General features: G+C 42.2%; 1 protein-coding gene across 2 annotated transcripts in view; it reads right to left on the reverse strand.

Moving 5' to 3' along the window:
• The window catches only part of lrp6 (low density lipoprotein receptor-related protein 6), a 206,020-nt gene that overhangs the window by 80,012 nt on the left and 101,649 nt on the right, over window positions 1-24,359 (reverse strand). For both annotated transcript variants that reach the window (XM_086009067.1, XM_086009069.1), the window contains exon 3: window positions 13,676-13,873. In XM_086009067.1, coding sequence (XP_085865193.1) covers window positions 13,676-13,873 — 198 coding nt within the window. The remainder of the gene's footprint in view (window positions 1-13,675; window positions 13,874-24,359) is intronic.

Below are 24,359 nucleotides of genomic sequence, written 5' to 3' on the forward strand. Positions count from 1 at the left end.
TTGACTGGTTTGGCCCTACCATGTCAGAGGATGAATGCGTTTCAGTAAAATATTCTCTAGAAACTGGGCACCAGGGTATGTAGTGGTTTCTCTTAATTATGTTGGCTTACACTAAAAATGAAGCTAGAAAATTCTCCCATATGGGACAATGAAAAAGCTACAAAACAGAGATGCAGACGCGTTATTTTATCAACAATCTGGTGAAACAAACAATTAAGACTGTGGGGGCGGGGAAGGAAGAGAGAGAATACAAAACATCTTTAATTCAACTGAAATGACATCTAAACCAATAGATGCAAACATAATACACAGAAGATTTAAGACTTACACCACATTTATATCACAGCACTGCTGCCACAGCCAAGTCCCAACTCCTGTGGCAGCGAGGTAATGGAAACAAAGCTGCATTAGTCCCTCTGGCAACATGAAAACCCATCGCTGGAGATACAGTCCCCGCCCCTTATACCATCCATGCGCGTCAAGGGCAGTCGCCTATATCAGGCAAATGGCACCAATCATTTGCCATCACCATTGAAGTCAATTGCAAAGGCGCCGCTTATAACACAATAAAGGCGCCAACTATTTCAGGAGCTGGAAGCTTTGGCATCTTGTTGTGCACAAGATGCCACCAGCCCTTTTTAATTGATTAGCTCTTTAACAAAGATGCGCAACACTTATTGAATTCCTCCGATATGATGTAGCAGCAAATCGAGACCAGAAAAGGGGGGGGGGGGGGGGAAAACAATGATCCAGAGATCGGAGACCTGGAAAAAATCCACAATTTTGCTTTTTGTGTACTGTCCACTTCTTATAGCGGGAAAACCACATTAACACCACCAACGCAAGCACCCACCCACTAGAAGTGGTGGGCACTGTCCTCTATGCCCCGGGGAACTTGTTCTTTTTGCTGAGAGCTCAGCCTGCTCTAATAGGCCAGCAATGTAATTTTGGCTTTACTGACCTATTCTAGAACCTACCCCTAACATCCATAGCCAAAGCACAAGTTGAAAATGAAACTGTTTAACATCTGCATGTGTACAACTATTTCCCCATTACTGCCAGTGCTCTAGTTCCTAACCCACAATATAAAAGGAGGCAAATGCAGAGCACTAGCAGCAGACAAATTATGTTGTATTCATAAGGATCATGCACTCTGCCAGTAGTTATCTTGGACGCCTCTAGAATAGTCACCTTTCTCACTTCTGCTTGCAAAAGTATGTTACTTTTTAACAACTCCTCCACAACATAAATATAATCCTATTCTATACTCTGGTGAAAATGACAATCCATTATGGATGACTTTCTATCACTTGCAAACAGCAAAATCTGTGTTGTGATTCCAAAAGCTATCTGTATTGGATAAGAACCATCTCTGTAATTCATATTTAAAGAATAAGTTTGGTAAGGAGTATTTTCAGATGCCCTGTCCCATTTAAGAAAATAACTGTTGGACCTGGTGTTTTGCTTAATGAAATCTACAGTATCAGAATCAAATTGTAAAAAGAAAGTCACTTTTGTATTTTAATTAAGAGAATGTAGAGAATCGCTCCATTTATTTCTAACATTTTTGTTATGCTTATTTTATTTTTACCTCCAATCTGCAGATCAAGTACTGCAGAGAAGGTCAAGTCTCTGTTTGAACTCTTCTAGGAACAGGAGTAGGCCATTCAGTGCCTTGAGCCTGTTCCGCCATTCAATTAGATCATGGCTGATCTGTATCTTAACTCCATCTACCCGCTTTGGTTCCATAACCCTTAATACCCTTGCTTAACAAAAATCTATAAATCTCAAAGTTTTGACATTTTCAATTGACCGAATCGCAACAGAATTTTTTTGGGGAGGGTGGGGGAATGGGGGGCTGAGTTCCCAACAACCTTTGTGCGAGGACGTATTTCCTGACATTACCCCTGAATGGCCTAGCTCTAATTTTAAGGTTATGCTCCCTTCTTCTGGAATCCCCCACCAGAGGAAATGGTTTCTCCCTATCTACCCTATCAACTCCTTTGATCATCTTAAACACCTCAATTAGATCACCCCTTAATCTTCTATATTCAAGGGACTACAAACCTAGTCTATGCAATCAGGTTTCATAATTGAACCCTTTTAGCCCCAGTTTCATTCTGGTGAATCTGTGCTGCACCCCTCCATGGCCAGTATTCCCTTCCTGAGGTGCGGTACCCAGAACGGAGCACAGTGCTCTAAATGGGGTCTGACCAGAGCTCTGTCCAGCTGTAACATCACTTCCACCCTTTATATTCCAGCCCCCTTGAGATCAAGGCCAACATTCCAATAGCCTTTTTAATTATTTTTGTACCTGTCCACGAGCTTTTCGAGATTTCTGCACTTGGGCCCCTAAATCTCTGTTTCTCCACAGTTCCTAGCTTCTCGCCATTTAGAAAATACAGGAAACTCTCGTTTAAACGGCACCTAAATATCCGGAATTCTCTATTAACCGGCAAAATTCTCACTCTGAAAACAACTCAATAACTGGCACTGTTGCAGAGTCTGAGTCTCCCGCAGTGGCCGAGTTAGTCAGTGGGGGTAGTTTTCCAAACTGCCACTACTCGGCTTCTTGGCGCTGTCGAAAGTCGGAACATCTCAATCCCCCTGTAACAGGAGACTGACCCTCCTGCGCTGCCGGTAGTCTCTTCTGATCTGCCATTTTACAGGTGTACTGTGCGTCTCCCACGCTGCTGGTAGTCATCGCATTGCATTACCCTCAACTGGCAGTACTGTACTTAATCAAGCATCTTCCACCATCCATTTAACACATTTTGTAGGTGAGTACCCAATTACTGTATACTGCACATTTCTTGATTTTTTTATTTTTCTTTGTTAAAAATAGCCTCGGTAGATAACGCTCTCCGTCATCTGGAATTTTTGATCAACCAGCAATAGGGTTGCAAAATTCTGGGAATTTTTAAAAAGAGGAAACTTTCCATGGCAATTTTCGGGAATTTTGAGTTTTTTTGCACACTGATGGTTTTTGTCTCTGACCCTTATATTATCTTTGTCGTCAAAATAGACATACTGTTCCATACAAATAAAAACAGGCTTTCAAAACTTTATTTAGGTTATAATTTTGAACTTTATTGAACCCCCACAAAAAAGACCCATCTAAAATAAAATAAAGAGCGTCAGCTTATTTAGCCTGTAATTTGTCCTTATTTTGTCCCTTTGAGTCTTCTACTCATGAGTCTTCTGAGTCTTCTACTCCTCATCGCTCCTCCTGATTCTCTGACTCTGGCGTGTCCATTTCCTCCTCTGTGTCAGTGTCTAGCTGTGTGGTGGACACTTCTGTATCTGGCTCAATAAGTTGTAGGTTCGCCCGGATAGCCACCAGTTTCTCCACTCTCGTTAGTCAGCCTGTTGCGCACCTTTGTATGCGTATTCCCAAAAAGTGACCAGTTTCGTTCAGAGGCCGCTGATGAAGGTGGGATTTGGAGTATCACCGATGCAATAGGTGACAGGGCCTCAGATGCACAAAGTCCCTTCCACCAGGTATGTGCACTGATATGCTTGCATGATTCCCATATCCCATCCCCATTCCAAAGACCTTGCTTGGTAGAGAACTTTGCCCACATCCAGATTGAGATGGTGTGAGAGGGTAGAAATCACACTGTAAGCGCTGTTGATCTGTTCTCCAGAAAGTATTGGTCTCCCAACATGCTTTGGGTCCAGCATGTATGCTGCAGCATGAATCGGCTTGACACAAAATTCTTGACGCGTCTGTATGAATTGAACAATTGCCTTCTCCTCTGCTTTGAGCAGCAGGGATGTGGGTAGGGCAATGCTGATTTGTTCTTTTAAATCAGTAAAAAGCCTGAGAACATCTGACAAGACAGCGTCATCTCCTTCAATCTGAGCAATTGCAGATGCTACTGGTGAGAGTAGTTTAAGGCTGCTAACCACTCTCTCCCAAAACACATCATCCAGCAGTATTTTCTTGATGGTGGTTTCCATATCCCCAGACTGGGATATTGCCATTTCTTGCAGCGACTCCTTACCCTCCAGAAGGCTGTTGTACATTATGACAACACCACCCCATCTAGTGTTGTTGGGCAGCTTCAGTGTGGTGTTCTTGTTCTTTGTCATTTGCTTGGAGTTGTAGGTTGCTGCAACTACCTGTTTTCCCCCGACATACTTAACAACTTGCTTGGCTCTCTTGTACAGTGCTTCCATGGTTCTCAAACCCATGATGTCCTTGAGGAGCAGGTTAAGCCCATGAGCTGCGCACCCAATAGGCGTAATATGAGGGTAGGCCTCCTCCACTTGAGCCCAAGCAGCCTTCATATTCGCAGCATTGTCAGTAACTACTGCAAAGGCCTTTTGTGATCCAAGATCGTTGATGACCGCTTTCAGCTCATCAGCAATGTATGTGCCTGTGTGTCTGTTGTCCTTCGTGTCTGTGCTCTTGAAGAACACTGGGAGAGGAGTGGAGACGATGTAGTTTATGATGCCCTCCCCTCGTACATTTGACCACCCATCTGAGATAACTGCACCACAGTCTGCCATCGCTATCGTTTCTTTGAGCTTTCCTTGGACTCTGTTATACTCAGCCTCCAGCAAATAAGTAGACAAAGCATGTCTGGTGGAAGGACAGTATGCAGGGCGAATAACATTGAAAAATCTCTTCCAGTACACATTGGCTGTGAGCATGAGGGGTGAGCCTGTTGCATATACAGCTCGAGCAAGGCACTCATCTGCATTCTTCTGGCTATAGTTATCCATTGTATCAAAGAACCTTCCAAGTGGGCCAGGAGTTGCTGATAAGGAGCCTGATGCTGAATGAGAACCATCATCTTCTTGAATGGAAGCAGAGGAACTCTGGGCTGACTGCTGAGCTTTGAGTGAAGTTGTTGCATTTGGATAAATGCTGCTGCATCTTTGTGGCATTCTTTACATATGGCTTTCTACAGTGTTTGCACATGTACACAGTCTTTCCATCTTTAATGCCTGGGGTAAAATGCTTCCACACATCCGACGGTAAACGTGGCATTGTTCTATGCAGAGAAATAAAGGGCATTCATCTCTATGTCGAACTGCGGTCGATCGTACATTTTTGCTGATGCTCCATGTGATGGAAGCATGACCTGTACACACACGATGCTACATCACCAATAGTGTATTATTTTGTATATTTTAAATTGAAGGACAACAGAGTTCAACAAGTAACTGGTTTATTTGGTATAAAGTCTGATTTACTTACTGCATCATCACAACATCAGCAGAAAACAAAATGACTTCCCTCAGGACCCCTAACCTGGATCTTAAAAAAACTATAGCAGTCTTACAGATGCCTGCAGGCCAATCACAATTCGATATGCAAATATTACAAATAGAGGGAGCTAATCGCTCATCCACTCATCCAACCAATCAGGACACATTTGTTCACAGTCACACACAAAACTTGTAATTATTAAAACAAGCCAAGTAAGATAAACATATATTGATTAAGAAATTCCTTAATAATTAAGATTCCATCTCCGTTAGTAATTTTAAGAGAGGACCTGTGGAAAAAAAAAAGAAATACAAAAAAAAACAATATTATGCTAGCATGTGCTTTTTTGGGCAAAATTCCCAAGCTAAACTTCCCGTGGAAAATTTCCGGAAATTTCCCGGAAACTTTCCACCCCTTTGCAACCCTAACCAGCAACACACCGGTCCCGTCGGTGCCGGATACCAAAGAGTTTCCTGTACTCTGATCTCTCTTTCTTCGATCAAAAGTGGATGACTTTACACTTTCCCGTATAGAACTCTATCTGCCACAGTTTTGCCTGCTCACTTAATGTATCAATGTCCCTTTGCAACTATCTGCTCCCGTCTACACTATTTATTGTGCCACCTGACTTAGTGTTGCCAGCAAGCTTAGATATTCAGTTCTCTATTCCTTCATCCAAGTCATTTAAAAATAGTGAAAAGCGGAGGCCCCAGTATAGATCGCTGGGGAACACAACTGGTCACAGCCTGCCAATTTGAGTACAAACCCGTTATCCCTACTCTGTCTCCTACCTCCTAACCAATTCCCCAGCCAAGCCAATAGGTTGCCTACAATTTCATGCGCACTCATTTTTATTAATAGTAAAAATTACTTTCACTTGCTTTAATAAAAGCTTTCATAAATGTAAATTGATAACAGTTTAGGCAGAGCCTAGCCAATTGCTTGTAGTGTTTTTCTCTTTTGACTTTAGCATAATTATAGCGGATTTCTTGTTAAAGTACGATAGTACTTGTTGAGCAGATTAGTTTAAAGAAAGGATTTTAGATTTCATGATAATACTTTCTTAGCCCCCCCTATTTCATCACTTGTTCTCCCCTTCTCTCCTGAAGATGCTGAATCTTAAGGGCGGTTCAGTTCCACAAGTGCCTGCAGTTCATTACCTCACCCAAATGGCCATCGCTCGTATGTGAACCTTGACACGGTCGGCAAGTTATTTGATTATTGATGGCTTCACAGCTGGTTGTCACCTGTGTCTACAGATGCACATTTTCCAGGAGTCAATTGGATAAGCATCCTCAACTGATTTCCCTTCCCTGCAATGCAGAGATTAGCTAACTCCTGACAAACTAACAATACTTCGAAATATACACATAAAAAAAACTTTCCAACTTAAATCAGTACAAGTCACTAAAACTGCACTCCCAAATTGAACACTGTTGAAACAAAAACAGAGATGCAGCAGGTATTAAAAACTAGTTGTAGCATGCAGTGTGCGGTGTGTCCCTTAGAAATGGTTCCAGTCCTGGAAATGTTCCAATTAAGTCCAGATGTGCATGTGTGTTTGTGTGTCATCATACACACATCCAGCCACAATTGTTTCAGGCCCCTCCCCCCAAATCACCAAGCCCTGTTCAGCTTCAGGAGGGAGAAATAAACCAACTTATGTTACAATTCACATTTGCAGCCTGGAGTGACTCAGCTGCCTTTTCCAATATTGTGACCGGCAGAGGTCCAATTTTATAGCGTGCAACATGATGCAAAATTTCCTTTAAAAACCTTGTGCTGAAACAACAGTGCAATGTCGATTTTCAGCGCAGAAGATTGGGGCAATTGATTTTTGGTTTTATGCTATGCCTGAATTTCCTTGATCTTTCACGCCAATTCTGTGAAACCTCTACCAATACCCTCTGCCGCTCATTAACAAAGCTCTGCCCCCATGTAAAAGTGCAGCTGATGCAAATTTACACCAGTTCTGAATGGACTGTAACTCTATGTCTAAAATTTTAGGTGCAACGGATTCCAAAGTTGTATTTCTGGTGATCTTTATTTCCCCTCACTGAAATCCAAAATGTATTTTTCCGTATTTTTAATTGCATCTTTATGGCAGCAGAATGATTTGCATTAAAAATGGAAAAACTTCCATTTTGCCTATTGTGAATAAATAATGGTTTAATGGCTTCTAACATTAATTTTCATGCATAGCGACTTAAAGAAGAAATATGGCGTATGTCTGGTGCTTCCCTCTGGCTCTGATTGCTCATGTTGATTTCCACCGGTTCTTATGCTAATGAAATTCTCAGGAAATTTCAGCGTAATGCACGGACAGGAAGGTCAACATAAATTTCAGTATAACTTGCCGGTTACACTATTACAGAAAATTGTGGGCCATGGTATTATACTTTTTTTTTTACACCACAAGGATCCACCAAACCCCCACCCCCTGCTGCCAGACCGGTGATGCAGAACAATTCCATAGATGCTGCCAGCCCTCCAGTACCTTATTCAAGTGGTCATTCTCCATCTGTGAGCCAAGAATGCGAGTACTAGCAGGTCCTTCGATTATGGAGAGCATCACACCCCACCCCAATCCTGTCTTCACCAGATGCCCACGCACACAGCGCCATTGAATACAATCAAGAAGTGGAACTCTAACTGATATCCCCTCTCCCTCACCCAGGGGTACTCTGGCCAACTGTGATACAATTGCTGCTCTGACTCGGGTCAGCCAGTTCTGCACGGATTGGGGTTCAAACCTGGAACCTTATAGTCTGTATGACTTAGTACTATGCTGAACAGTGCCTTTGTCCAATAGGCCATTGACAAATCTACCAGATAGACTATTACCAGAACATTATTTTAAGACTCTTACATAAATATTTAGTGACAGGATGAATAAACTAACTCAAGCGTGACGTTGCTAAATCAGTGAGCTCCCATTTTAGAATCAATACACTTCGATATTTACTTGAAAGTGGCAAGTATCCCTGTGTAGTCTTACGCTTTTCCTCTTTTGATTCCTTGCATTGTACACTAAATTTGTGAGCAGGCTTCCTGTTCCCGGGCGCATGCCAAAGTCAACTTTAAACAGAGCTCTAAGTGCATCCCTACATTACCTTTGCTCATCGGTCTGCCGAGATCAAAAAGCACACAAAGTGAAGATTTGAGGGAACCAACTCATAGCCTACAATTCCAGTATCATACCAATCTGGCATGTCACTGTCCTCTCCCCCACTCCCCGCCCATTAAAAAAAAACTTTTTAAGGAGGGTTTGTGACTGAGGATGTGGGCCGCTGGTTAAAAGGAAAAGTATACCCTACAGAGCATATGTTTAAATACTTAAATCACGAGGAAGAGTTTATTTTTATAGTTACTTCTTCATATTCATGAACAGACTTCAAAGTCTTAAAGATTAATCAGTAGTGGCTGTCATTAAAGCAAATAGAAGATCCTTTTAAAGCACAATAAATCCAGATCTTGCTCCTGCAGGCTCATGAATGAACAGTTCTTTTAATATACTGTTAAATTTTGCAACAATTAAAGAGTCAGTATGTTGCCCCACATTACAACAGTGATTACGCTTCAAACATACTTAATTGGTTGTGAAGCACCGTGGGACGTCCAGAGATCGTGAAAGACGCTATATAAATACATGTTCTTTCTTTGCTTTATATTTGTGATTATATTATGTTGTACTTTTCGTTGAACCCAGATTGAGATATTTAGCTAGAGTTTTAAGCAACAGAGGTGGCCCTCGATATTTTGAAAGGCAGCTGATACTAGCTGATCCTTTACCTATCATTCATCAAAAATGGTAAGAACACTGCAGTTACTCACTCAAATATGATAAAAGGTAGCATTATGAAAAACAGACTGTGTAAAATGCTATTTGTGGATGACCAAAGATGATTTTTAGATTATAATGCCAAAAAGGTGCAACTTTAAGGAGTCATTATTGCTGCAGTATAAACTGCTAAATGCAGCCACTAGTAATAAGAAATCTTTCCTTTGAGTCTGTTTTAAACATGAAAGAACTGTAAAAATAAACTCCGTGATTAATTTTAGAATATATTCTCTGTACTGAGCACACACCTGATGCAGGGCATACTATTTATGTCATCACGTTCTGTGTAATAACCAACCACTATTTCTGATGGCAAAAATAACCCTAGCATCTGCACAATTTCCATTTCTCTGCCTTCCATCTCCCCGCCCCCACCGCCCACCCAAAAGAAGAAACAGCCTTGCAGTCTGGAAGTGTCTGAAAATATTTGTTAAGTAAATCTCTCTGGCTCATATGCAGATACTGTAATCATATATTATATATATTTTAACATTTTCCAATGCTGCTCTCGTTTTTTTTCTTGCTTTTCTTCTATTATTAGTTGTCTTCTCCTTACTTCCCTCACTATACTCATCATTCTTTACTCCCTCCAGTTATAATTTTGCTTTCTTCTTGCTGCTTTCCATCCAAATGGTTAGTCTGCATGCAATTGCTGTATTTCTAAGTTTCTGGCCCAATTTGCAGAGGGGTGGGGACTAAAAAAGGCAAGCACATAACGAAATCGGAGTAATCTGTGACCCCATCTGTAAAAAAAAGCCAAATGCGTGTCCTCAACAAATGTAAGCAGTTTTAAATTCCAGAACTCAATTAATTCACGGGAACATAGGCCATTCAGCACCTTGAGCCTGTTCTGCCATTCAGTTAGATCATGGCTGATCTGCATCGCAACTCTAATTACCTGCCTTTGCTCCATGTCCCATGATAACCTAGACCCAACATATATCTATCAATCTCAGTCTTGAAAATTTCACTTGACCCAGCATCCACAGCCTTTGGGGGAGCAAATTCCAAATTTTCACTAATCTTTGCGTGAAAGAGTTCTTTCTGATTTCACTGCTAAATGGCCTAGCTTTAATTTTAAGAATATGTCCCCTCATTCGTCCACTCGTGGAAATAGTCTCTCTCTATCTACCCTACTGAATCCCTTTATCATTTTAAATACCTCGAATAGATCACCCCTCAAACTTTCTAAACGCAAGGGAATAAAAACCATGTTTCTGCAACCGGTTCATAATTTAAACCTTTAGGGCCAAGTATTAAATTGAGTTTATTTATAAATACATACTTGAAGGAATGTTTAAAAAATGTTAAATTCTAAAATTATTCAGCTGGTGCAAAATTTAGTTTGGTCACACTATCTTCACTTTATACTATAAACTAGTACAAATGTGTGTTCATACAAGTTTAGAAGGAAGATCCATTCAAATTGCAAGTTTGAGTATTAAAACTGCAATGGAAATGGTAGACCATCTTCTCTGACCCACTAAGGATTCAAGAAACACAATGGCAGAATGGGACTGCCTCAAACCATATGAATTGCATGTGCACAGAATGACTTTCAGATGCCAAATGAGCACTGAAGTTAGCCACAACCATTTCATTTTGGAAAAGATCTACCTCTTTTCCCTGTGGTTCCAGCCAAAGTATTCAGCAGTCATGGTTATTGAAAACATATTGCAAGACATTGAAAAGGATTCTGCCCCGACATATAGAAAATTTGTATCTCACAAAAGTGAATCATTTTTAAAAAAAAATCAAACTATCCCAAACTCAAACTTTGACTTCAAGTTCATCACTCATTACTAGAGAACAGGTCCACCTGAAGCAATTAGGTTTATGCACATGAAGTGTCACAAATCACTTTCAGCAAGTACAAAGCACTACTTTATTATCTTAAGACATCACTCGTCCAATCTGAAAAAACAGATTACGAACAGACATCTGGCATAAGCCTTACAATTTGGTTAATTTCAATGCCATACTGTTTGTTATATGAACACAACTATGGGCCAGATTTTGCGATCAGCGGCGAAGGGACGGCGCTTGCCGTTGACCTCGAAAAAAACTGCCCACAAAGATTTTGCAGGCTCTAGAGCATTGATTTCCTCTATTCCAACATGAATTTGAATCTGGCACCATCGATAGGGAATTTGTGGCATCCAGAAACAGAGAAATCAACAAGCAGGCTGATCAGCCAATCAAATTGATGAATTCTCTCAGACAGTAGACCAGGAAGTAAAAAGCATCAATTATAATTCACTTTTTAATCATTTTATAGAAAGCGAAATAAAGATTGGGACATACACACAGGATTAAGGTAGAAGCTGAAATATCAAACAAACTTGAAAAAAATTAAATTTTATTAATTTAAGAATCGTGGAATTTTTAAATGTTATTCTGAGAGAATGACACTCCACACTTGAAAAATGTGTTTTTCAGGGCCCCGAGAGGTTGCTCAGCAGTAATGATGACACAGTACGCAGTTAAAAACTTAGTTACATCTCATTCAACAAGGCTTAACATTTCCAATGGTTTTTACAGTGTAAAAGTTGAAGTTCACGTCAAATCACTGATTGTGTGTTGATTGCATCTGCAAAGACTGCAACAGCGCACCATGTGGAAGAGCAGGGTATCACCGATAGCAACTTTCAGATTTTCACATTTAACTGCGCAGGTGCAGATGCCAGAAGTTGCTGTCAGTTTTACGCAGTAATGACGGCAAGCGCCGACAGTTTTGCCATCAGTACAACCGCAAATACCAGGCCAACTATATTTTTGTACTCATTAAAACCTTATCATTTGGAATTTTGCCACTTAAATTTTAAAAATTGAAATTCAGCATGGTGGACAACTGGAACGTAAACCCTTGCTTATTTCATACAATTAGGCACCTTCTTCACTTACAGGTTTGTAAAAAGTTACCTAAATTCCATCAGTGAATTATATAAAATATATATATAATACACATTTTTTTTAAATCACATACAGGAAACTTTCGATTTACCGGCACCTAAATAACCGGAAATCTCGGTTAACCGGCAAAATTCAGGAGTAGGTTTTACTTCATATTGACTTGCGTTCCTCCATCTGTTGCTGTGCAAGGGTGTGGCTGCAGCTGTTGCTAAGCTACAGAGACACTTGAAACTTGTGGCCATTGTTCTGAACTTGTTGCTAAGCAACAGGGTTTGTTGCTTTATACAGAGCTGTCAGCTCTCTATCTTTTACGATAACTTTCGGTTATCCGGAATTTTTGATGAACCGGCACCACGTCGGTCCAGTCCATGCCGGATTAAAAAAAAGTTTCCTGTACTAGGGAAACCTTGTATTTCATGAATATTCACATCTCATTCTCCATTCTTAAATTCTTTCCATTGGAATTTTGTTTTTGCTTTGAATACATCTGCACTGCAAGGTTTGTAGTCCTCTTCAGCATACGATGTAAAATGTATGCTGGAAACCCTCATTTTAAAGGAAGTAAAGGACATGTTTTCCATCATTAAATGAAGTGAAGAGTTCCAACTACTGAACTGCAGTCTTCATTAAACACTGCATAATATCTCCAAATGCTTTTTTTGATATATATATATATATATGACCTGGATATTGGAACACAGTAGAATTTCTAAATTTGCCGATGACACCAAACTTGGGGGTGTGGCAAACAGTGAGGATGATACCAATCAACCGCAACAGGACATAGAAAGGCTAGCAGAATGGGCAGACGGAATTTAATATAGAAGTGTGAGGTGATGCATTTTGGCAGAAGGAACAGGGAGAGGCAATATACACTTAATGGCACAGTTTTAAAGAGTGTGCAGGGACAGAGGGATCTGGGTGTTAATGTGCATAGGTCCCTGAAGGTGGCGGATCATATTGAGAGAGTGGTTAGCAAAGCATATGGGACCTTGGGCTTCATAAATAGAAGTATTGAGTACAAAAGTAGAGAAGTCATGCTGAACCTTTATAAAAGGGCTGGTTAGGCCACAACTAGAGTATTGCGTCCAGTTCTGGTCACCACACTTTAGAAAGGATGTGATCCACTTGAGAGGGTGCAGAGGAGATTTACCAGAATGGTTCCAGGGATGGGGGATCTTAGCTACAAGGACAGGTTGGAGAAGCTGGATTTGTTTTCATTAGAGCAAAGGAGGTTGAGGGGTGATTTGATAGATGTGTACAAGATTATGACGGGTTTGGATAGGTTAGATGGGGAAAGGCTGTTCCCACTAGTTGATGGTACAAGGACTAGGGTACACAGATTTAAGGTTTTGGGCAGAAGATACAGGGGAGACGTGAGGAAAAACTTTTTTACGCAGCGAGTGGTGATGACCTGGAACTCGCTGCCGACGGAAGTGGTGGATGCGGAGACACTCAATGTTTTCAAGGGGAAACTGGATAGGCACTTGAGGGAAATAAACTTGCAGGGTTACGGGGATAGAGTGGGAGAATGGGACTGATTGGATTGCTCTACAGTGAGCCGGCACGGACTCGATGGGCCGAATGGCCTCCTTCTGTGCCGTATGACTATGACTAAATGCTAGGTCTCGATAATTACATGAGTAATCCAAATACAGAATTGAACTACTTATTGTTTTTCTCTTTTAGAAAACACCTACCGGAAACTTCCATCAAAGTTTGATCGGTGAATGAAGCTCAGTTTAGCATCTGCCCAGTATAATTTTTCTTCTTCATAATCCAAAGTCAGCCCATTTGGCCAGTAAATGTTATTGTCAATTATGATTGATCGCGTTGTACCATCCATTCCAGCTCGTTCGATCTTTGGCACTTCGCCCCAATCCGTCCAATACATGTACCTAGAATGTAAAAAAAATTGGATAAAGCACTGTAGGATTCTGAAGCAGGCTTTTACGCATGTGCTGAAGATTAAATGATAGACATCAAGTAAGTGAACAATTCAGCTCAGGGTTAACTGGCGAGATAAATGACACTCTTTCCTTTGTAGAAAGGAAGGATTTTGGGAACAGTTAGAGCGTTTCTTCCTTATCTCCAATATTAAATCACTTTTTCTGAATAAATTAATGACATAACTAATTTGTTTTTTGTCAACCCATTGAATCCAACTGTTGCAATTAAACTGAAGCTGATTAAAAAAGATACGTTACCGTCCATAAGTAGTGACTGAATTTCTGGGAGAGAGTCAAACAGTAATAATTTTCCAACCATTTTTATTTGTTTTATGAAACTTAAATTGACCACATTGTAATCTGTGATCAGGGTGATTCAGAATCTAGTACGTTATTACTTGGATTACTTCAAGTTTTTAAAGTCAAATGATGGGGATGAAGTAATTAACAGCAAACCAAATACATTCAACACATCATTTGAAGGCTTCAACACTTGGCTAAAAAGGAATACACTCAGGAAAAATGAATAACATTTCAAACATGATGTCTCACAGAGCTGAAGAACACAAAGGACATAATTTATGAAGGTGGGCAATATCTTCCATTAAAAAAACAATACTTATTCCACATACATGCAAATAATACATTTTACTTACAAATGATACAATTTTTAATAAACTGTGCACTTCTGTAGCTTTGTACTTAATTTCAATAGTTTATAAAATATAGCCAGCTCCACTGAGTATCTCATTTTCCAGAACAATTTAATTTATTTAGCACTCGAAGAAACATAGAAACATAGAAGATAGGAGCAGGAGTAGGCCATTCGGCCCTTCGAGCCTGCTCCGCCATTCAATGAGATCATGGCTGATCATCCAAACTCAGTACCCTGTCCCTGCCTTCTCCACATATCCCTTGATCCCTTTAGCCTTAAGAAATATATCTAACTCTTTCTTGAATATACTTAATGAACTAGCCTCCACCGCCCTCTGTGGCAGAGAATTCCACAGGTTCACCACTCTCTGGGTGAAGAAATTCCTCCTCATTTCAGTCCTAAATGGCTTACCCCTTATCCTTAGACCCCTGGTTCTGGACTCCCCGGCCATCAGAAACATCCTTCCTGCATCTAGTCTGTCCAGGCCTGACAGAATTTTATAGGTTTCGATGAGATCCCCTCTCAATCTTCTAAACTCCAGTGAGTATAAGCCCAATCGACACAATCTCTCCTCATATGTCATTCCTGCCATCCCAGGTATCAGCCTGGTGAATCTTCGCTGCACTCCTTCCATGGCAAGAACGTCTTTCCTCAGGTAAGGCGACCAAAACTGCACACAATACTCAAGGTGTGGTCTCACCAAGGCCCTGTACAACTGCAGCAAGACATCCTTGTTCTTGTACTCGAACCCTCTTGCTACGAAGGCCAACATACCATTTGCCTTCTTAACCGCCTGCTGCACCTGCATGCTTACCTTCAGCGACTGGTGCACAAGAACCTGCACTTCCCCTTCTCCCAATCTATTGCCATTCAAATAATAATCTGCCTTCCTGTTTTTGCCACCAAAGTGGATAACCTCACATTTATCCACATTATACTGCATTTGCCATGTTTCTGCCCAATCACCCAACCTGTCCAAATCGTACTGGAGTTTCACGACATCCTCCTCACAGCATACCCTCCCACCCAGCTTTGTGTCGTCTGCAAATCTGGAGATATTACATCCAATTCCCTCGTCCAGATCATTAATATATATTGTGAACAGCTGGGGTCCTAGGACCGATCCTTGTGGTACCCCACTAGTCACTGCCTACCACTCGGAAAACGACCCATTTATTCCAACTCTTTGCTTTCTGTCCGCCAACAGTTCTCTATCCAAGTCAATACCTTGCCCCCAATCCCATGTGCCTTAATTTTGCACGATAATCTCTTATGCGGGACCTTATCGAAAGCCTTCTGAAAGTCCAAATACACATCCACTGGTTCTCCCTTATCTATTTTACCAGTTACATCCTCAAAAAATTCCAGTAGATTAGTCAAGCATGATTTATGTTTTGTAAATCCATGTTGACTTTGTCCGATCCAGTCACTGCTTTCCAAGTGCTCTGCTATTACATCTTTTATAATGGACTCTAGCATTTTCCCCACTACCGATGTCAAGCTTACCGGTCTATAATTCCCCGCCTTTTCTCTACCACCTTTTTTGAATAGTGGGGTAACATTAGCTACCCGCCAATCCATGGGTACCATTCCAGAGTCTATCGAGTTCTGGAAGATGACCAGCAATGCATCTACTATTTCTAGGGCCACTTCCTTAAGTACCCTGGGATGTAGATTATCAGGCCCTGGGGATTTATCGGCCTTCAGTCCCATCAATTTTCCTAACACCATTTCAGTACAAATACGGATTTCTTTCAGTTCCACCCTTTCATCAGACCCTATGTTCCCCGGCATCTCTGGGAGGTTATTTGTGTCCTCCTTTGTGAAGACAGAACCAAAATATGTATTTAGTTGGTCTGCCATTTCTTTGTTCCCCATTATAAATTCCCCCGATTCTGACTGCAAGGGACCTACGCTTGACTTCACCAATCTTTTTCTCTTCACATATCTATAAAAGCTTCACATATCTATAAAAGCTTTTACAGTCAGTTTTTATGTTCCCTGCAAGCTTACTCTCATATTCTATTTTCCCGTTCTTATTTGCGAGGTACATTATGGCCCTGAATTTGCGGTCGGAGGCTTCCTGCGGGGAAATGCCTCCGATCTGCAAATTAAAAGCCCGGGTACCTGGTGGTCCAGGAGGTGCGGAGGCTCGTGGTCCTGGGCCTCACCGGGTACCCGCGGGAAGAGGCCTACGTATCCCAAGGGTGCAGGTGGTTCGCAAGTGCCCCTGCGATCACGTGGGCCAGCCCAACCAATAGAAGGAGGAAATCCCCATTCATGCTTATGGGGATTCTGTACGAGCGGAAACTCCGTAAGTATGAATGGGAATACCCCAAAAATGCACCTACACATCAAATAAATAAATAAATAAAATTTAAAATTAATTAAAATGCCATTTAATTAAATATTCAAAACAAAAATTTTATTTTTTGAAAAATAAATTTAACTGTACTAAAGGAGCTAAAATAAACTCACCTTATTGCACAGGCTTTTTAATGTTTAAATGATTTAAAAAAACATTAAAATAATTTTTTTCAAACTCTTACGCTGGTAAAAGCAGGCTACCAAGTGTAAGAATTTCACGGACATTCGCTGGGCTGAAGTAGGGCAAACAGCCCAACTCTCTGCCCGCGGATGCCCTTTGACAGATCGCAAGTTCCCGGTTTTCATGCATGCACTTTGCATGCCTAAACCCGGAACTTGCACAGTGTGGAAACATGGCCATAAGAACCACCCCAGAGGCTAATGGGAAAATAGTAAAAGAATTGACATTGCTATTAACTGCATAAACAGCAGAAAAAAGAACAGGTTTAGTCACGTACATCAGGAGTTAGCAGTAGGTCATATGAGTCATGTAACCACAAGAACAAGGAACGAAGGGTAAAATAAGAATTGATTATGGAACTTGGGGAAGAATTTCAGTATGTACTTACGTCAAGGAAACAAATGGACTTAACCCAGTGCTTATAATTACCTTGTTGCTACAGAACTAACACCCATGATTGGTTGAAATAATTAACATCGGGAACTGAAAATGAAATGTTCCAGTAAGTTTAACCTATATCCGCTTGTCTAACTAGAATGTGGCTAACTAGAAGGCATCCAGTCCATCACTGACTACAAGGGCAAAAACACCAGTCCCCCGGTCAGCGACGCCTCCCTTCCGGAGGAGCTTAACAACTTCTACGCTCGCTTCGACAGGGACAACAAGGAGCCGGCTACCAAAGCCTTGCCACCCCCGGAAGACCAGGTGCTCACTCTGTCGACCTCCGACGTAAGGGGCGCTCTCCGCAGAGTGAACACCCGAAAGGCTACTGGACCGGATAGCATCCCTGGACGGGTACTCAAGGAATGTGCTGATCAGCTGGCTGATGTCTTCACCGCCATCTTCAACCTGTCATTGGCCCAGGCAGTAGTCCCTACATGCTTCAAGACCGCCACCATCATTCCTGTGCCTAAACAAGCGGCTGTGGCGTGTCTGAACGACTATCGACCTGTCGCACTCACACCCATCATAATGAAGTGTTGAGAGAGACTGGTCTTAGCCCACATCAAAGCCAGTGTTCCTGCCTCCCTTGACCAACACCAGTTTGCCTATCGGGCAAACAGATCAACGGAGGATGCAATCACAACTGCTCTACACTCGGCACTGAATCACCTAGATGGTAAGGAGACCTACATCAGAATGTTGTTTATAGACTACAGCTCAGCATTCAACACTATCGTCCCCAACAAGCTGGCCACCAAACTCCAAACTCTTGGCCTGAACACTTCCCTCTGCAACTGGACCCTGGACTTCCGAACAAACAGACCCCAGTCTGTCAAATTAGGTAGCCACACCTCCCCCCCCCGACCCTGAACACGGGGGCCCCACAAGGATGTGTGCTGAGCCCCCTCCTCTACTCCCTCTTCACCCACGACTGTGTGGCTGTTAATGGTTCCAACACCATCATCAAGTTTGCAGATGACACCACGGTAGTAGGCCAGATCACCAACAACGATGAGTCAGCCTACAGGGAGGAGGTCCAGCATCTCGTGAAGTGGTGCGCCGACAACAACCTGGCCCTTAACACCAAGAAAACAAAAGAAATAATCGCGGACTTCAGGAAGTCCAAAGGCGGAAGTCACACCCCCATCCACATCAATGGGGCGGAGGTGGAAAGGGTGGCCAGCTTTAAGTTCCTCGGAGTCCACATCACGGAAGACCTCTCCTGGTCCCTCAACACCTCCTCTCTGGTGAAGGCGGCCCAGCAGCGCCTATATTTCTTGAGGAGGCTGAAGGGATGTAATCTGTCACCCCCGATCCTAACTTCTACCGCTGCACTATAGAGAGCATCCTGACAAACTGTATCACGGTATGGTACGGCAGCTGTCGCTCCCATGACCGGAAAGCCCTGCAGCGGGTAGTCAAAACTGCCCAACGCATTACCGGCACCCGGCTACCGACCATAGAACATAAATATCAGAAACGCTGCCTACGGAGGGCACGGTCCATCATCAAAGACCCTACCCACCCCAGCCACAGTCTGTTCGCCCTCCTACCATCTGGAAGATGCTACAGATGCATTCGCATCCGTACGACCAGATTTAGGAACAGCTTCTTTCCCAGAGCTGTCATCCTACTGAACTCCACAAATAAACACGAAAGCCTGCACATCTGCCGATGCACTTTATTATGGTCATATTTATGCTAATATATATGTACAAATGTATGTTGAAATGTTTAAGTGTCCTAATCCAAATTGTACACTCTCGGGAGCCGCAAGCCTACATTTCGTTGTGCTGCACTTGTGCACTAACAATGACAATAAAAGTTGATTTGATTTGTAAGTGTCAAAACTGCTTTTTTACACAATTGTATAATTAACCATTACACGTGGTCATATGGAACTTGTTTACTTGACTGTATAAAAATGCTGCAAAATGCTTAATCTGCGGAGTTGTAGCCTCAACCTTTGATTGAGCTGCTCTCCCCTTGTGTACAAGTAAATAAATTACAATCTGTTTGTACTTAGTCTGTGCGTCTGAGTCTTACTCGGAGTCGAGATTTCGACAGCAGTCCTTATGGGTGCGTACGTGCCATGTACGCACCCGTAGGGGCCACAAATTACGGGCTTATATAAATTTGTGTTGCTGTAATAGAAGATGGTATCCTTCCAGTATAGATGGCTTTTTTTTTGTTGAAAAGGACTACTGAACATATAGCATTTCACTAGTTTATAATTTCCAATAATTCAAAACACTTTTTTTTAAATGAATAGTAGATTAATATTTTAAGATTTGATTCTCAAATAGGCTATGAGGGGTTTTCTACCTTAATGATTGCAAGCTAAAAACTTGCTATCAGAACCATGTGAACATACATCCTTTATAGTCAACTTTTGGAATTAAAAACAAAATCAGGGATTGTTACTTGGCAGGACCGCTGAAGCATATCGCACAGAACAACTGAATTAACACGTGCAGTCGATGCTGTATCATTTATAATTTTATGACCATCACTGCTAACGATACTTCAGTCGCAAATAGTCTGCCGTTACGACAATATCGTACCTCAATTATACAATTCAGTAACTGCTTTAAACAAAATGTTTTTAAAAGAGAACAGAACAAGAACAAAGATTTGGAAAGTAATGGAAATCATAATTTTTTTAAATAACCATTTGATTTTTAAAGGGGGTCCTGACGGCCAAATTATTTCTTTAATATGAAAGGCGATTCAAAGTCTGAGTGTTATCCATTATCATTGCCATCCAGCTTAGACAACATCACCAATTAGCAAAAACAGGCATTTTTTGCCTATTTGCTTTTCCAAAGCACACTTGGTTTTTGAGCTCGAAGGCTATAATTCTTATCATGGTAAAAATGTCAAGTCAAGGAAATCATAAAAGCAAAAGTAATAGACATGCTTTGTGGGATTGTTCTCACTGGTGCCACTAGTTATGTTGGGGGTGTAGTGGGCCCTGTTTCATTCACAGGGGCTATGTTGAACATTGGCTGTAATGGGGTTTGGTGGATGGGGTTGCTGAAGATGCCGTCATAAATGTGGGAGGAGAAAACAAGTTAAGGGGTACCCAGCTGGATTTTTTTTTTTTTTTTTTTAAAAACAAGATGCAGTCAGCTACTGGTGGGGGCTGCTGTCAGATTTTGGCTTTGCCTTGGAGTTCTGCTTTGGGGGAGATGTTGCTGCAGAGATCAATTCAACCAGCTTCTCAGAGCAGCTGTTGAAATACAGCTGCAGGACATCAGGCAAAGGACAGAAGAACACAAGAACATAAGAATTAGGAGCAGGAGAGGGCCCTACGAGCCTGCTCCGCCCTTCAATAGGATCATGGCTAATCGTCGACCTCAACTCCACTTTCCTGCCCCATCTTCAGATCCCCTGATTCCCCAAGAGTCCAAAAATCTGTCGATCTCAGACTTGAATATACTCAACGATTCAGCATCCACAGCCCTTTGGGGCAGAGCATTCCAAAGATTCACAACCCTCCAAGTGAAGAAATTCCTTCTCATCTCAGTCTTAAACGGCCGACCCCTTAGCCTGAGACTATGCCCCCCTAGTTCTAGACTCTCCAGCCAGGGGAAACAACCTCTCAGCATCTACCTTGTCAATTCCCCTCAGAACCTTGGATGTTTCAATGAGATCACCTCTCATTCTTCTAAACTCCAGAGAGTATAGGCCCATTCTACTCAATCTCTCCTCATAGGACAACCCTCTCATCCCAGGGCACAATCTAGTGAATCTTCATTACACTGCATGCATGTCCTTTCGCAGATAAGGAGACCAAAACTGCACAATACTCCAGGTGTGGTCTCAAAGGAAGGAAAGTGCTACTTCTTCCAGCATCAACAGCCTTAAAGAGCAACCCCCCCCCAGCCCCCGCCACACTTAAAACCCACATCTCTGACCGAGCTTTTGGTGACCCCTTATAATACCTCATTTGGCTCGACATCCATTTTTTTCCTGTGAAATGCCGTGGGACATTTTCTATGTTAAAGGCGCTATATAAATGAAAGTTGTTGTTGCTGATTGGCCCAGGCAGCAAAGCAGGATTTTAACAGCAGGACTAGGACACCAGCCAAGCTTTCGACTGAAAAGCAGCAGGTAATAAGCCTGCCAGGTATTGACTATCTTGAACAAGGGAATATCCAATCATCTCACTCTGATCTTCAATGGCAAAAAGGGGAAGGAAGGGATTAAAGGAGAAGGAAGGGATTAAAGGGGAAGGCAATGAGGGCAACGCAGACAAGTCTAAGGTGTGGACTGAGAGAGTGAGGAGAGAGGATACACAGGGGCGCTGATGAGACAACGTGTGGGAGTAGACATCAGGCAATGGGGTTAGAACTGTGGTCCAGTAATCAATTTAACACCTTCAGGATTGTAAGGAAGGTAAAAAATTATCCAAATAAAAGACCCAAGCACATAATCTAGGCTGACACTTTAGTGCAGTACTGAGGAAACACTGCATTGTTGGGAGCAGAGCCCCATCTGTCTACTTCTTAGGTGGACATAAAAGAACCCATGACAGTTCTCAGAGCTGAAAGTTCTCCTGATATCCTGGCCAACTATCAACCAACCAAAGAGCACCAAAAAAAACATGAACTGGCCATTCATTCATTTGCTGTTTGTTGGACCTTGCGGTGTGCCAATTGTCTGCCACGTTGGCCAACATACTGCACATCAAAAGTAATCCACTGGTTGTAAAAATACTTTGGGACATCTTGAGGCCATAAGGCGCTAGAGGAATTATTTCTTTTTCTAAAGGCTTCCTTTTGTAGTCAGCAGAAGTATTATTTTGTTTATCCTCCCAGTGCTTATTTCATTAAAAGTAAATTTGGGAATATTTAAGCTGGCAGCATCAGCGTCAGTGTTCTCGCTCAGGCCAACATCCCCAGCATCGAACCTTTGACCACACTCGATCAGCTCCGATGGACGGGACATATCGTCCGCATGCCCGATACGAGACTCCCAAAATAAGCGCTCGACTCGGAGCTCCGGCACGGCAAGAGAGCCCCAGGTGGGCAGAGGAAACGCTTCAAGGACACCCTCAAAGCCTCTTTGAAAAAGTGCAACATCCCCACCGACACCTGGGAATCCCTAGCCCAAGACCGCACATAGTGGAGGAGAAGCATCCGGGAAGGCGCCAAACACCTCGGAAGCCAAGCGCAAACAGCAGAAGGAGCGCACGTCAACCCAAGCGCCCCACCCACCCGCTCCTTCAACCACCGTCTGCCCCACCTGTGACAGAGACTGTAGGTCCCGCATTGGACTCATCAGTCACCTGAGAACTCTTTTTTTTTATATAGAGTGGAAGCAAGTCATCCTCGGTTCCGAGGGACTGCCTAAGAAGCAGCAGCATCTGTGGAGAGAAACAGAGGTAACGTTTCAGGTGGGTGACCTCTCAGTTCTGATGAAAGGTCATTAACCTGAAACAATGGCCCAGAAATTCGGCTCTCCACGGGTGAGTGCGCACGGGGTACTCACCCGTAGGCCGAAGGGAAGTGCGGGTTTTCTGCATGCACTGCGCATGCACGGGAAACCGGCACTTCCGATCCTCTGAACGAAGAGGTTCAGAGGTCCAACGCGCGTGCAGGGGAGGCTGCGCGTGCGCTTTGAACGTAGGTTTTTTTTTTTTTTTTGCAGGTTTTCACGCGAGGTTAAGCCTGCAGGATTTACACATTTAAAAAGCAAGCGTAAGGCCTGCTTTTTACAAGGTAAGTGGTCAATTAATTAAAATTAAAACATTTTTTCCACAGGTTTATTATTTTTAAATACTTTAAAGCGAGGTAAGTTTATTTTTAGGCCCGTTTTTTTATAAAATTATTTTTTCAAAAATTTAAATTATTGTTTAAAATAGTTATTTAATGTAACTTATAGTTTATTTAAAAAGTGTGATTTAAAAAAAAAATTATTTGAAGGTTTACTACTATTTTGGGGCCCGTAGTATTCATAAGTTTTGACAGGTCTGCCTGTCAATCTTATGAATGGGCTTTTCCCTCCTCAGATTGGCTGCCCATGGCTCACGTGATCCCAGGGGACGCATCGCACTAACTACGCCCCTGGGACACGCAAGCACAGTGCGCCGGCAGCTGGGCCAGGCCCCGGAGCGGAATTCCACGGGGCCCTACAGCTCAACTGTCGGCGCGCAAGATAAGTGCAGGTCGGGGGCTTGCACCCGCGGGAAGCCCCTGACCCGAATTTCTGGGCCATTAATTGTGTTTTTCTCAAGATGCTGCCTGCCCTGCTGAGTATTTCCAGCATTTTCTGTTTTTACTTCAAATTTCCATCATGCGCAGTATTTTGCTTTTAATATTTATTCTGGTATTGTTTTATTAGAGGTTTTTAAATTCAAACCAGAAATTTGGTGTTGGCTGAAGTGAATTAGCAGGAGTGATATTATTGGTTTCGACAGTTTAAAAAAAAAACTCTAAATTTTATGAGTTTGTTCCAGCAATTAGGGAACAATTCCAAATGGTTGGCAGGACGATACTGGGTCTTTATATTTCAAATCAGTAAAAAGTCATCTATTCTATGTATGCAAGTTCCAAACAATCAATTCTAAAACTTGCAAGAAAAAGTTGAAACAGGATGGATCATTTAAAATCAGAATTTATGGAAATCAGGAATCGCACACATGCTTTGATGCTATGCCAGTGCAATTTAGTATTGTGCTACTCTTAATTGACCACCTCACATTTTTCCAGCATTGACAGACCTGTAACCTGTGTATTTTGCCCCAGTGTTATACAGTTCAAATGCTCGCCAAAATCACAAAA

This window comes from Somniosus microcephalus, chromosome 16, assembly GCF_052327205.1.
Source record: "Somniosus microcephalus isolate GS21.2 chromosome 16, FLI_Smic_1.0, whole genome shotgun sequence".
NCBI classification, from domain to species: Eukaryota; Metazoa; Chordata; class Chondrichthyes; order Squaliformes; family Somniosidae; genus Somniosus; species Somniosus microcephalus.